This window comes from Conger conger, chromosome 12 (assembly GCF_963514075.1).
Source record: "Conger conger chromosome 12, fConCon1.1, whole genome shotgun sequence".
Classification (NCBI taxonomy): domain Eukaryota; kingdom Metazoa; phylum Chordata; class Actinopteri; order Anguilliformes; family Congridae; genus Conger; species Conger conger.
This window is the reverse complement of record NC_083771.1, coordinates 30,616,736-30,628,713: the sequence shown is the minus strand read 5'-3', so window position 1 is coordinate 30,628,713 and position 11,978 is coordinate 30,616,736. Positions and strand designations below refer to the sequence as shown.

General features: G+C 44.1%; 1 protein-coding gene across 3 annotated transcripts in view; it reads left to right on the top strand.

The window, feature by feature from the left end:
- Positions 1-10,677, top strand: part of zmiz2 (zinc finger, MIZ-type containing 2) — a 40,750-nt gene extending 30,073 nt beyond the window's left edge. For 2 of the 3 annotated variants that reach the window (XM_061262246.1, XM_061262245.1), the window contains exons 9-19: positions 240-408; positions 1,044-1,185; positions 1,773-1,983; positions 2,179-2,284; positions 2,468-2,625; positions 2,914-2,981; positions 3,301-3,369; positions 4,112-4,356; positions 6,042-6,211; positions 6,675-6,875; positions 7,339-10,677. In XM_061262246.1, coding sequence (XP_061118230.1) covers positions 240-408; positions 1,044-1,185; positions 1,773-1,983; positions 2,179-2,284; positions 2,468-2,625; positions 2,914-2,981; positions 3,301-3,369; positions 4,112-4,356; positions 6,042-6,211; positions 6,675-6,875; positions 7,339-7,446 — 1,647 coding nt within the window. In that variant the 3' untranslated portion in view covers positions 7,447-10,677. The remainder of the gene's footprint in view (positions 1-239; positions 409-1,043; positions 1,186-1,772; positions 1,984-2,178; positions 2,285-2,467; positions 2,626-2,913; positions 2,982-3,300; positions 3,370-4,111; positions 4,357-6,041; positions 6,212-6,674; positions 6,876-7,338) is intronic. The other variant, XM_061262247.1, reaches the window with a different exon arrangement.
- The last annotated feature ends 1,301 nt before the right edge of the window (positions 10,678-11,978 follow it).

Genomic DNA, 11,978 nt, shown 5'->3' with positions numbered 1-11,978 from the left:
ACTTGTTTTTCAATGGTGGTGAAGAGTGTTTGTCCTCCCTCCGTTATGTTTATGTTCCACATAAAATTTAAGAAATGAAATAGAATGTGAAAAAGTGCCGTCATTTATATAACTCACTCTGTGGTGTGTGTTTGGTATTGGGCTTAACCTCCGTCTATCTATCTCTTTTTCTCTATATCTCTCCATCTTTTTCTATCCCTGTATCTGTCGTTCTGTATCTCTCTCTCCCTCTCACTCAGCCTGGCAGGGCGATGCCGGGGTACCCCAGTTCACCACTCCCGGGGAATCCCACTCCCCCGATGACCCCTGGCAGCTCCATGCCCCCCTACATGTCCCCTGGCCAGGAGGTCAAGTCCCCCTTCCTCCCTGACGTCAAGCCCAACCTGAACTCCCTGCCGCCCCCTACGGGTAAACCTTCCACAGCACATGAAGTGTGAATGTTTTTTCCAGCCCAGTGGTGCAGCCCTGAATCTGGGGCAGTGCCAGCGTGCCCCTCAGGCAGGGGCTTTTAAATAGATTACTTAAGTTAAAATCAGCCGCATTTAAAAATAATGTACCTGTTTTTGGGTCTGCTGGGTGACCCGTCCTGCCAAACCAGTACTTTGGCGCGTGGGTGGGTCTGGAGTCGGTCCTGTGTCTTAACCCTGACCACACTCAGGGGAAGTTCTTGATTGTCCATCTCCCTAGGGAGTGGTGTCTCAGGTGTGATTGACTGTTTGCTGAGCTGGTGTCCTGGGCTGCGACCTGGTAACTGTAAAATGGACGCCGGACGGCATTTGCTCCTCTGTGCGCTCCTTAACGGGCGTAGGCCAACGCAGCCGCAAGTCAGGCCTAACGATACAGTCAGGTGGAAAATAATTGGTCTCAGTAAGGACCCATTATCTTAAGTATGTAAGAACATACATCAGTTTAAAATGTGAAACGCAAGCGAAGGGGGAGGAACAAACTTGGCTGTAGGGTAACCTCCAGTGACGCTGATGAAGATGAGCAATGATCGTCTGGGATTGTTCTGTGACCGTCTCCCCCTCCATGTACTCCTGTAGGTAACCCTAGCGATGACCTTCGGCTGACCTTCCCCGTGCGGGACGGGGTGGTTCTGGAGCCTTTCCGGCTGGAGCACAACCTGGCGGTCAGCAACCATGTCTTCCAGCTGCGCGACCACGTCTACAAGACCCTCATGCTGAGGTCAGACTTCGCCCGTCCAAATATCACCAGTGCCCTAAACTCCGAGCCTATGGCAAACGTTTTTAAACACATTCTGCTTTCTTAGCTACTGACCTGAGATTTTTATTGATGAAGCTGAGCTGTTGATGATTGACTGGGGAAGCTGATCCTAAACTGATCCACTCCTATTTTGAGACACTTTAGGAATATGGGACCTGATCTCATGGGAGAAGAGATTTAATAAGAGATCAATGAAAATAAATAGAACCCAGCCCTCTTAATGAGTAAATACATGTACTGAGACCCACCCCTTATTGAAGTATAACCTGACATAAGGTCACCTATGCAATAAACCTGGAAGGACATTGCTTGGGCAGTGTGTGCTAATGGACACAGTGTTGTACTTGACCAGTGTAAATGATACCACTATAGATAGTCATCTTGAGTAGCGTTGTTATTTTTTTGTGCGTGTGCGTCTTACAAACCCAGTCAGGACCCATTACCGGTGGGACCTGGCTTATTACTCAGCCAATGTTCTGCTATATCCGTGGGGGTTTTCCCTACACCTCTCGTGATTGGTGCATGTGCGTTTGTGTCCGTCTGCGCAGGCCCGACCTGGAGCTGCAGTTTAAGTGCTACCACCACGAGGACCGGCAGATGAACACCAACTGGCCAGCCTCAGTGCAGGTCAGCGTCAACGCCACGCCCCTCACCATCGAGCGCGGGGACAACAAGACCTCCCACAAGCCCCTGTACCTGAAGCAGGTGTGCCAGCCGGGGAGGAACACCATCCAGATCACCGTCACTGCCTGCTGCTGCGTGAGTCTCTTTGCTTATCGCTGTGTGCAGTGCTCTCTTTCTATACGGTTTACCACTGTGTGCTGTGCTGTTTCTATAGGGGTTACCACTGTGTAGTGCTGTTTCTATAGGGTTTATCGCTGTGTGTAATGCGTTCTTGGTATAGGGTGAATCTCTGAGTAATATAAAATGCTTTCTCTCTCTTTCTGTCTCCAGTCTCATCTCTTCGTACTGCAGCTTGTACACAGGCCGTCAGTGCGGTCGGTACTCCAGGGGCTCATGAAGAAGAGACTGCTACCAGCTGAGCACTGTGTCACCAAGAGTGAGTCTACCACACTATCACTGCATCTACCACCCTGTCACTGTATCTACAACACCATCACTGCATCTACCACCCTGTCACTGTGTCTACAACACCGTCACTGTATCTATAACACTGTTTTGACCACACTGTAGTGGGATCCATGTTCAATAGATGCACTGATGTTGTATCCTGCCTCCTCAGTAAAGAGGAACTTCAGCAGTGGTACAATCCCAGGCACGCCAGGGCTGAACGGGGAGGACGGGGTGGAGCAGACGGCCATCAAAGTGTCGCTAAAGTGTCCAATCACCTTCCGCCGCATCCAGCTGCCCGCACGAGGCCACGACTGCAGACACATACAGGTAAGGAGGGTTCAGACACGCACTCTCGCTGTCTCATCCAGGTGAAGGGAGGTGAGGCTACTCACACGCTTCTGATACTTCAAGAACAAAAACTGTAAATACATAGGTTTGGATCAGGAACTGTGCTGATCCATAAGTTTCATGTGCTTTATGTTTTTACATACAGATTGCTTATGTACAGAGGGACAGATTGACCTTGTGATGCTAAAGTAAACATTGCCAGTCAGATTAGTAAACGGTCAGTCAGCAGCCGGTTGGCGCCCTGGTAACCGTTGTATTCCCTTGCAGTGCTTTGACCTGGAATCGTACCTGCAGCTGAACTGTGAGAGAGGGACCTGGCGGTGTCCTGTTTGCAAGTAAGTGGCTCCCCAGAATCATCCAATCAGCTTCCTTTCTCCGAAAATCAGTCAGAGTTTGGGTCAATTACATTCCGTAAGGACACTGACTGAACTGAAATTCATTTAATTGATTTGAAAGTTCTCATAGAAAATGATGAGCTTTTTTTCAATTGACAGAACTGAAGTAGAGTTGACCCCACGACTGTCAGATCACCTGTTGATGCACCTGCTCTCGGGCTGCGTTTGGGAAATAGTCCTGTGCACCCCTGAACCTGTCTGACATTCTCTGTTGTTTTGCTTGCTTGTTTGTTTGTTTGTTTGTTTGTCTCTCCCAAAGTAAAACTGCTCTCCTAGAGGGGCTGGAAGTGGACCAATACATGCTGGGGATCCTCATTTATATCCAGAAGTGAGTAACTGTGGCCATGCATCACTTCTTGCATCGTCCCGCATCACTTCCTGTTTTGTGAGCCTGGCCAGTGTACAGTAAGGTTACAGTACGTACATGATGCTGACTGGGTGGACTTGCCTACCTACCTGAGCTGCTGCTTTAGAGCAAAGCAGGGAATTAAAGCAGCTCTTGCAGAAAGGATGAATGTGTCCGAATGGTGTTGGGGAAGTTATTCTGAAAATGTTAACTAAGCTACCAATTACTCATTACTAACACTGGAAGTAGTTAACTACTTTTCTCTTATTGGTAGCTGTAGCTTAAGTAAACTAAAGCTAGTTCTCTTGAACTTAGGTTGTCTAGTTCTAATAGTGCATGAAGTTAATCAGGCACATTTCGGATACTTACTCGTTCATGATTTCACGAATCCAAAGCCATGAACTCACTATGCCAGCACTGAGAATCACACTCCCCATGATTAAAACCCTAATAAAAGCTGCCTTGTATTGGTTAATAACTTTGTAGCCAACAAACTTGATCTCACCAATACACCAAAATTGGGCAATCTTAAGCTCGGACATAGAAAAGGCATGCGTCTTGACAGCGACTTGTCTCCACCGTGTGTCTCACGTTCTTCCCCCTTCCTGTATCTGCTTGCTCCTTTATTAATGGCTACTTCTCTTTCTTTTTTTCCCCCCCATTCCGTCTTCTCCTTCCTTCCCTCCCTCATTCCCTGCCTTCCACCCTCCTTCCTTCCCTCCAGCTCGGATTATGAAGAGATCACGATCGACCCGGTGTGCAGCTGGAAGCCGGTTCCGGTGAAGCCGGACCTGCACAGTAAGGAGGAGCCGGACGGGCCGGCTCTGAAGCGCTGCCGCACCCTGAGCCCGAGTCTCATGATCCTGCCCAGCGTCATGGAGATGATCGCAGCACTGGGACCCGCTTCCTCGCCCTACCCCTCTCTGCCACCGGGGGGCAGCAGCGGCACACCTGACTACCCCAGCCAGGGTAAGGACACACACAGTCTGTACCGGTGTACAGAGCAGAGCTTAGCGTTAGCATACCTGAGTACCCAAACCGGCTTAAGAAAACACTGCCTACCTGTGCACAGAGCTGAACTTGAATACTTGAATACCCCAGCCATGGTAAGGACACACAGTCTGTACCTGTGCACAGAGCTGAACTACCTGACTACCCCAGCCTGAATGACACCACCCACCCTGAGGATAACATTTGCATACCTTGAGACCTGTTTATTCTTGCATGTGTGTCACAAAGTGTAACCTGAGAACAAATGTACAAATCCCATGAAAGTATCTGTGGAATGAATTGTGTCATTGATACAGAACAGCTTGAGTTATACAATCCAACTTTTCCTCTTGCCTCACATTCACATTGTCCTGTTCTGCCCCAGATATTTTCTTAATCATTATAAGCTCATTGTTAGCAGATGAAGTTCATTGTTTTTAGAACAGAATGCAGTTTTCCTTTAAAAATGAGTGTGTGACAATGAAGTCCACCTGTCAGTCAGGGAATTGGTTGAATGAGACGACGTAAATAGCTATTTAACTGTTTGCTTTTGTGATAACGTAGAAGCAGAACAGAGGTATACTGTTTCTGTGTACCTTGCCTTTATTTAACCCGGTGGGTCAGCTGAGAATTCACTTCTCTTTTGCTGCAACAACCTGGATGAATGTGGGTAGGAAGTGTAATGGTTAGTGTAGCCAATCAGAATGGAGATCACCAGAGTGACAGCTTCTGTGTACCAATCAGACCATTGTGTTGAAGTACGATAATATGCTCCTGCTTGGTGATTTCATTATTCATCTGGATAATGCTTCGAATCCATACGCTGTACAGTTTTTAAATCATGTTTTCGTTTCAGGGCTTATTCTTGCTCATGGTCAATTTCTGGGTCTGACACATGGCCACACATCTAAGGAAATTATCTTGCTCTATCTCTCATCTCAGAATTTTGATTTGTTGTTATTACCCACCCCTGTTAAAAGCAGCATTATCTCAGTGAGGTATCACACCTGCCAGGGATATCTTTTGTTCTGTGTTCCTGAGTTCCCAGTTGACCCACACAGTCTGTTGGTTAACTAGTAAATACTTGCAATTCATTCTGCATTCCTGTTCTTGTTGATGGTCTAGCCCAATTCAAAGTGAAAATGTCCACTTATTTCTGGTTCTTTTAGACCTTACTCTTGCTTTTGACACTGGTGGTCATGTGATCTTAAGGGAGAACCTGGTTTGGTCTTGAGGACCATGTACTGGGTTGTTTCTGAGGCAATAGTTGAACATGTGCCTTCCCCCAGGGATCTATTTTAGGCCTGTTTATACATGCCCCATGGCAACATTGTTGTAAGCATTGTAATCTAATTTCTTTGATATTGAGATGATACGCAAGTAAAAACTGGGTGATGCAAGTCAAATATCTGCTTTCCATAACTCTCATGAATATCAAATACTGGATATTCCAGAATTTCCTCCTACTAATTTTTGGTAACTGAAGTTCCTATACTGGGTCCAGTGTTCTTATTTAGTTTATGCAAGGTTGGACACTTTAATCCCAAATGTTAAATCTGAAGTTAAAAACCATGGTGTTATTTTTGATGTTTTGATAAACACCAAACCTTTGTGAGTCGTGTTTGTGAAAATGGAAATGTCTGTCTGTACCCCCCCTCCTTCAGCTGGATCGGGGTACTCTAACCAGCCAGGATTTTCGGATTTCCCGAACGCCCCTGGGACTCCGACTCTGGGGGAGTTTTCCTCCGGACCGCCACCGTTGTCCTACCAGGCCGACCTGCCCAGCGGGCTCCTCTCCCCCGAAAAGCCAGTGGGACACCCCATGTCTGCTCAGGTGAGCCCAACACTGTGCAAAAAACTACCAATAGCAGCTGACTGGCAGAGATCAGGGCCATGTGTCAACTGCAGACCTGGATAATGCTCTCAAGTGAACTCTCAAGCCTCTACAGTTTTAAAGCACTCTTTCTTGAGAATTTTAAAGGAAACACAACGTTAACAAAAAGGTACAGCATAAACCTAAATGTCAGCATTTATGTCGTTACCTTATGCCAAGGACTCCCCAAAAAGCTTTTTGGAGGTTCTGGACATGACAGCCTTTTCTTTCTGTCTCACACACCTGTTTGAGGGGGAAGAGGTCTCAAAAAAGAAAACCATTACACATCTTGGCCAGAGAGTCTATGTCCTGATGTCATTCCCCCCACCCTCTTTCTTTTCTCTCTGTCCACATTTTTCTCACTCTTTCCTCACTCTCTATTTCTCTTTCTCCATCTATCTCCCTTCCTCTCTCCCTGTCACAGATGTCCCACTCTGGCCGCATTGACCCTTCCCATAATCCCCTGCAGCAGCACCAGGGTCTCCATGGCAGTTCACACCTTGTGGGGCCAGGAGCACCCATACACCCCCGCAACCCTTCCCAGAATCCCCGGCTGCAAACGGAAGGCTCCTTTGGTCTTGGCGGCCCGGGGGGGCAGGGGGAAGTTCCGGACCCTTCTCTGGATGTAAGTCAGGAAGTCGGCATGAGCTTGTTGCTTCAGTCTGCATGCCTGCTGGTATCCCTGTTTTTTTGGGGGGGGTTTTTATATGAACGAGGCACCCTCATTTGAAATGGCCAACTAGCTGCCACTGTAGCCATGGTCACCCCACTGGCGAATTGGAGACAGTGTAGACATCCACGTTTTCCACCAATGATTCCACTCAATATCTGCACTGTAAAGTAAAATCTGGAACCCTCCCAAATCTGACTGCCTACCTTTACTCCGTTTTTATTGTATTTGTCTATTTTTATAATAGTGGAGAGAACGTTAATTAGGCAAATGGAATGTCCTTGCTCCTTCGTACATCAGTTTGAAGAAACATTAGTTACAGATGTGATATTTTTCATTTGAAAGCCAAAGAAAGTTGTATGAGTGTAGATATCAGTAGTTGTCTTTTTTGGTAGCTTTTTGTGTCTCTGCCCCTTAGCTGCTTCCAGAACTGACGAATCCAGACGAGCTGCTGTCATACCTGGGCCCCCCCGACCTTCCCAACAACAGCAATGATGACCTTCTGTCTCTCTTTGAGAACAACTGAGCCCCCCCCCCCCCCCCCCCCTTCACCTCTGCCTTCTGTGACCCTCTGCAATGCACTGGTGCCCTCTGCTCAAGGAAACAAACAATAAAACTGAAAACCGAAATGTTCGTATCCCAGCTTTCACAAGAAAAGTGGGATGGGGAGACAAAAAAAGACTCCTCAAATTCCACTTCCTCCACCCATCCGCCGAAAGTAACTGGAAATGGCGGTTGGTGTCAGTGGTGGTCGGGATGGGAGATGGTGTGCTGCAAAAAAAAATTTTTCATGGACATGTGACTTCAAAGTGTTTAACTGCCAGTGAACCATGTCAGCTGATTTTGTTTTGTGTAGTTTGTCCCCTCGATTCCTCCTCCCACTCACACACAGATGCACACGCGCACACACACACACACAAATAATTGTGTGTCACTTTTCATAAACCCCTGCTCAAATCAAGCTCTCCTTTTGTGTGTGTGTTCAAAGTTCAAAGGTTAGATCATATTCCTTCAGGTGTTCCTCACATGGTAATATATCCTGGGAGGGGAGAAGGGAGAGGGAAGTAAATATTGAACAAAGTTTTATAAACTGACAACATTTGTAAAAAAAAAAAAAGAATTACAAAATAAAAAATAAAAAAACTTTAACTAGATGTACAATAGTGTGCAAGAATGTGGGCAAAAAGCCTTTTACAATTAATATCTAAGTGAACAGAAAGGAACCTGACCTCTAAATAGTACAATGTTAAACATGACACATTTCTTCAAATTTTAAAGCAAGATTATTATTTTTTTAAGGAAAAAGGCCCTGTGCAAATGTTTGGAAACTCTCAGTACTTTGTAACTCCTCCTCGGGCAACGATAACTACTTCCTGTAGGCAGCGAAGAGGCTTTCAAGTCTCACTTTTGGAATATTCCCCCATTCTTCCAGGCAGAACATCTCTAGCTCAAATATACTTCGGCCTCTTGCATGTACAGCATTTTTTAGATTTTTCCACAGATTTTCAATAATATTCAGGACTGATTTGGTACTGACTTGGGACTGATGGGCATTCCAAAACCTTCATCCGTCTATTCTGGAGGTACTTCATGGTTGATTTTGAGGTATGCTTTGGATCAGAGGTCACCAACCCTGGTCCTGGAGAGCTACTGGGTCTGCTGGTTTTTGTTTTCAGCTTAAAATCAGCACCCTGTTGAGACCCAGGTAACCAGGTGAGGTGAGTTAGCTGTGTAATCATCTACTCTAATTGTTTAAGTGCAGAGTAACAGTGAAAACCAGCAGACCCAGTAGCTCTCCAGGACCAGGGTTGGTGACGTCTGCTTTGGATCATTGTCTTGCTGGAATGCCCAACCTCTTTAACTCAATGTCTGGATTGACCTGTGAACATTAGCTTCTAGAATTTATTTGATATTTGGTGGAATCCATTCTTCCTTCCACTCACACAATACTTCCTGTGCCCCCATCTGCCACACAACCCAAAAGCATAATGGATCCGCCACCATGCTTCACAGTTGGCAAGGTGTTGTTCTCTATTTATTTTCTCCAAAATACCTTCTTTGGTGGTGGCTGAAAAGTTAAATTTCGGTTTTGTCAGTCTAAAGCACATTGTTTCAGAAGGCTTCAGGCTTCTCAATGTTTTTTTTTGCATACTTCAGATGCTTAATTTTGTGTTGAGGTCGTTCTTTCTGGCAACTCTGCCATGTAAGTCTTTGTTGTTTAAAGTACATTGTATTTTAGTCCTGTGAACATCTAGACCTGTGTTTGCTACTCTTTTTTGGAGCTTTTTTGCAGTGATGTGCGGGTTCTTCTGAGCATTTCTCACCAGGTCTCGGGCCATTTTATCTGAAATGTTTCTTGGTCTTCCAGTCTTGACTTCAACTGTTACATTTATCTTCCATTTTCTAATAATGTTTCTGACAATGGAAATGGGATTTAATTCTGAAATCCCTGTTTAGAGGAACCCATGGTTGTTAACACCAGACAGGACAGCCACTGCAGTTGGATACTTTAGAAAGCATGGAGTTACTTCAGAATAAAAAGTTCAGTCCTGGAATTATACTCACCTGACTCATTGAAGCCCCAACAAGAAAATCACCTGGGCCTTAGTCATCATCTTGTTAAAAAGTAACAAAGAATAATCCAAAATTGTTCCCAGACTTTTGCACAGGGCCCTTTTCCTTTTTTTATATAATTCATAAACTGTAAAAAATGAAGCAATCTTGCTTTAAAATTTGCAGAAAGGTCTCGTGTCTAACTATCATTTAATGTTCAGGTTTGCTTTCGATCACATACAGATGAGTTGTAACAGACATTTAAACCAGGGGTGCCAAAATTTTTGCACCCCACTGTATAATACTTTTGCAAATTGTAATAATTAAGGGATGCAAAATGAGCAAATGAGCTCTGCCCTCAGAATACATAGAATATGGAATGTTGGAATGCTGTAAAGTGAGCTGCATTTATACAGACATACACCCCCTCCTTGGAAAAACAAGTGTACTCCCCTCCCTATTTGACAATAAGGAATCGTTCTTGCCATCTTCAGAGAACACTGATGCCAAGGGTTACAGCGCATTCTTCAGGGGCTAGCCTCCATTCCACTGGGGAATACAAGTATACCTGACACCATGAACCCTTTCTATTTGCAAGCCCTCAAGCAAGGCTGTAAAATGGCAGACAAGGCACAGGTTCTGTCAATTCACAGAATTCTGTCAATCATGTCCGCAGGAAACAAAATATTTTGTAAATAAAATGGTTCTAGATGGCCCCCTGTGATGGGCAACAGAGGAATGTTTCACAACTTGAGATATGAAAAGTAACTTTTCCAGAAATGTGTGGACATTTTTTAATGCCAATCATGAATAGCTCAGATTTGTTTTGCTTTTTGTTGTGTGTTTTGCTTTTGCTTTTTTTTTCTCCAGAGAATAGTTTTCATCCTTTTAAAATGGCACTGTTTAGCAAGAGATGGGTGACAACTTTCAGGACCACCCGTCTCTCATCGCTCATTTATTTAATACATTTTGTAAATGTGCCAGTTCTAAATCAATGAAAGACATGGTTCATGAACCAGTGAATCAAACTAATCTTCCTCAGTGAAAGACACCACAATAAATAGTTTTTCACTAGTTCAAGGAACAGCTGCAACAGGAATATTCTCGGCAACTCTTGTGGACTAAAATATAATGTTTAAAGCAAATGCTGCTAAGGATTTAGGATACCCCGACAAACTAAAGTGAACTTTGGGCTCTTAGAAAATGCTGGGCGTGTGTGATTTCATTTTCTATTGTCTATTGGTCCATGGTCATTCCCTGGCAAGGTTGGAAAGAGCCAGATGGATGTGAACTGTTGGCAAGAAGTGAAGTACAAGATTCAGGCAACACCTTTTCTGTGACTAGCACATGCATATTATTTCCGATTCTGGTCTGCACAAACACACACACACACACATACACACACACCTCATTATAATGGACCACAGGGCAGCTAGTGTAGTAGTTCTTATGGAGAAGTAGTGCCTGTGGTTTGAGATACTCAGTCATGATTTTGAAATGAGCTGAAGGACCTTAGCCCTGAAATGCTTGGGATCTTAAAGCACATTTTCTTCATCTCAGCGACCATGATCCTGCCAATTGCTTGAGGGATAAGTACTGACACGATGAACACACTCAAACACGCTCATACATGCCTACAGTACCTGGAAACAGTTCCTCCCCTCTGAAGATTGATTGGTTGAATCCGATGGCTTTGGATCATTTTCTGTACACTTATTTTTACTATCCAAGTTCCCATCCTTTGTATTAATTTCCCTGACTGCATCAGTGCTCCTCAAACTGTAATGAATGATATAGTCAAAGAGCTCCTGTACATATTGAAAGTGATTCTGGGGAGTAAAGAGATATGAAAAATAGATGCTAATGAGATGCCTACTTTTTTATGGCAAAATCCCCTCTCCCCCTACCTTCTGTATATATGCATATGAAACACTATGACAAACGTGCATAATGGCAGACAAGTTCTTGGTTTCCTCCTCTGCCGTCTCTTTCTAAAAGGAGAATCAGGGAGTGAATAGAAGTGCAGTCCATTGTCCTGCTCCTTGTCTCATCTGGTTTTTATTTTATTTTTTATTTAAGATTTACTTCAACACGTATTTGGCCAAGAGCAGGTTGTATGATAAAGCGTTACCGGATGTGCAACTTTTTTGGTTTCAAGTTATTTGTGTACCATATACATCTTTTTTATTCATTATTATTATTATTATTATTATTATTATTATTATTATTATTATTATTATTATTATTAAAGGTAATTGGTGTACCCGATTCCTCTCTTGTGTCTGTTCGTTAAAGGTTCACAACCAGACACACAGTTCAGATAGTTTATAAATTCCGATTTTATAGTTTATAAATGATATCGTAAATCTGAGCATAGCATTAAAAAATCTAAACATTTTTTTTTTTTTTTACTATCAACTGATGTTTAAAATACCGTTTGGAGAAAGAGGTCGTGCAGTTTTGCTCATGAGAAGATATTCTATCTGGGTTTTCCCATTCTTTCAA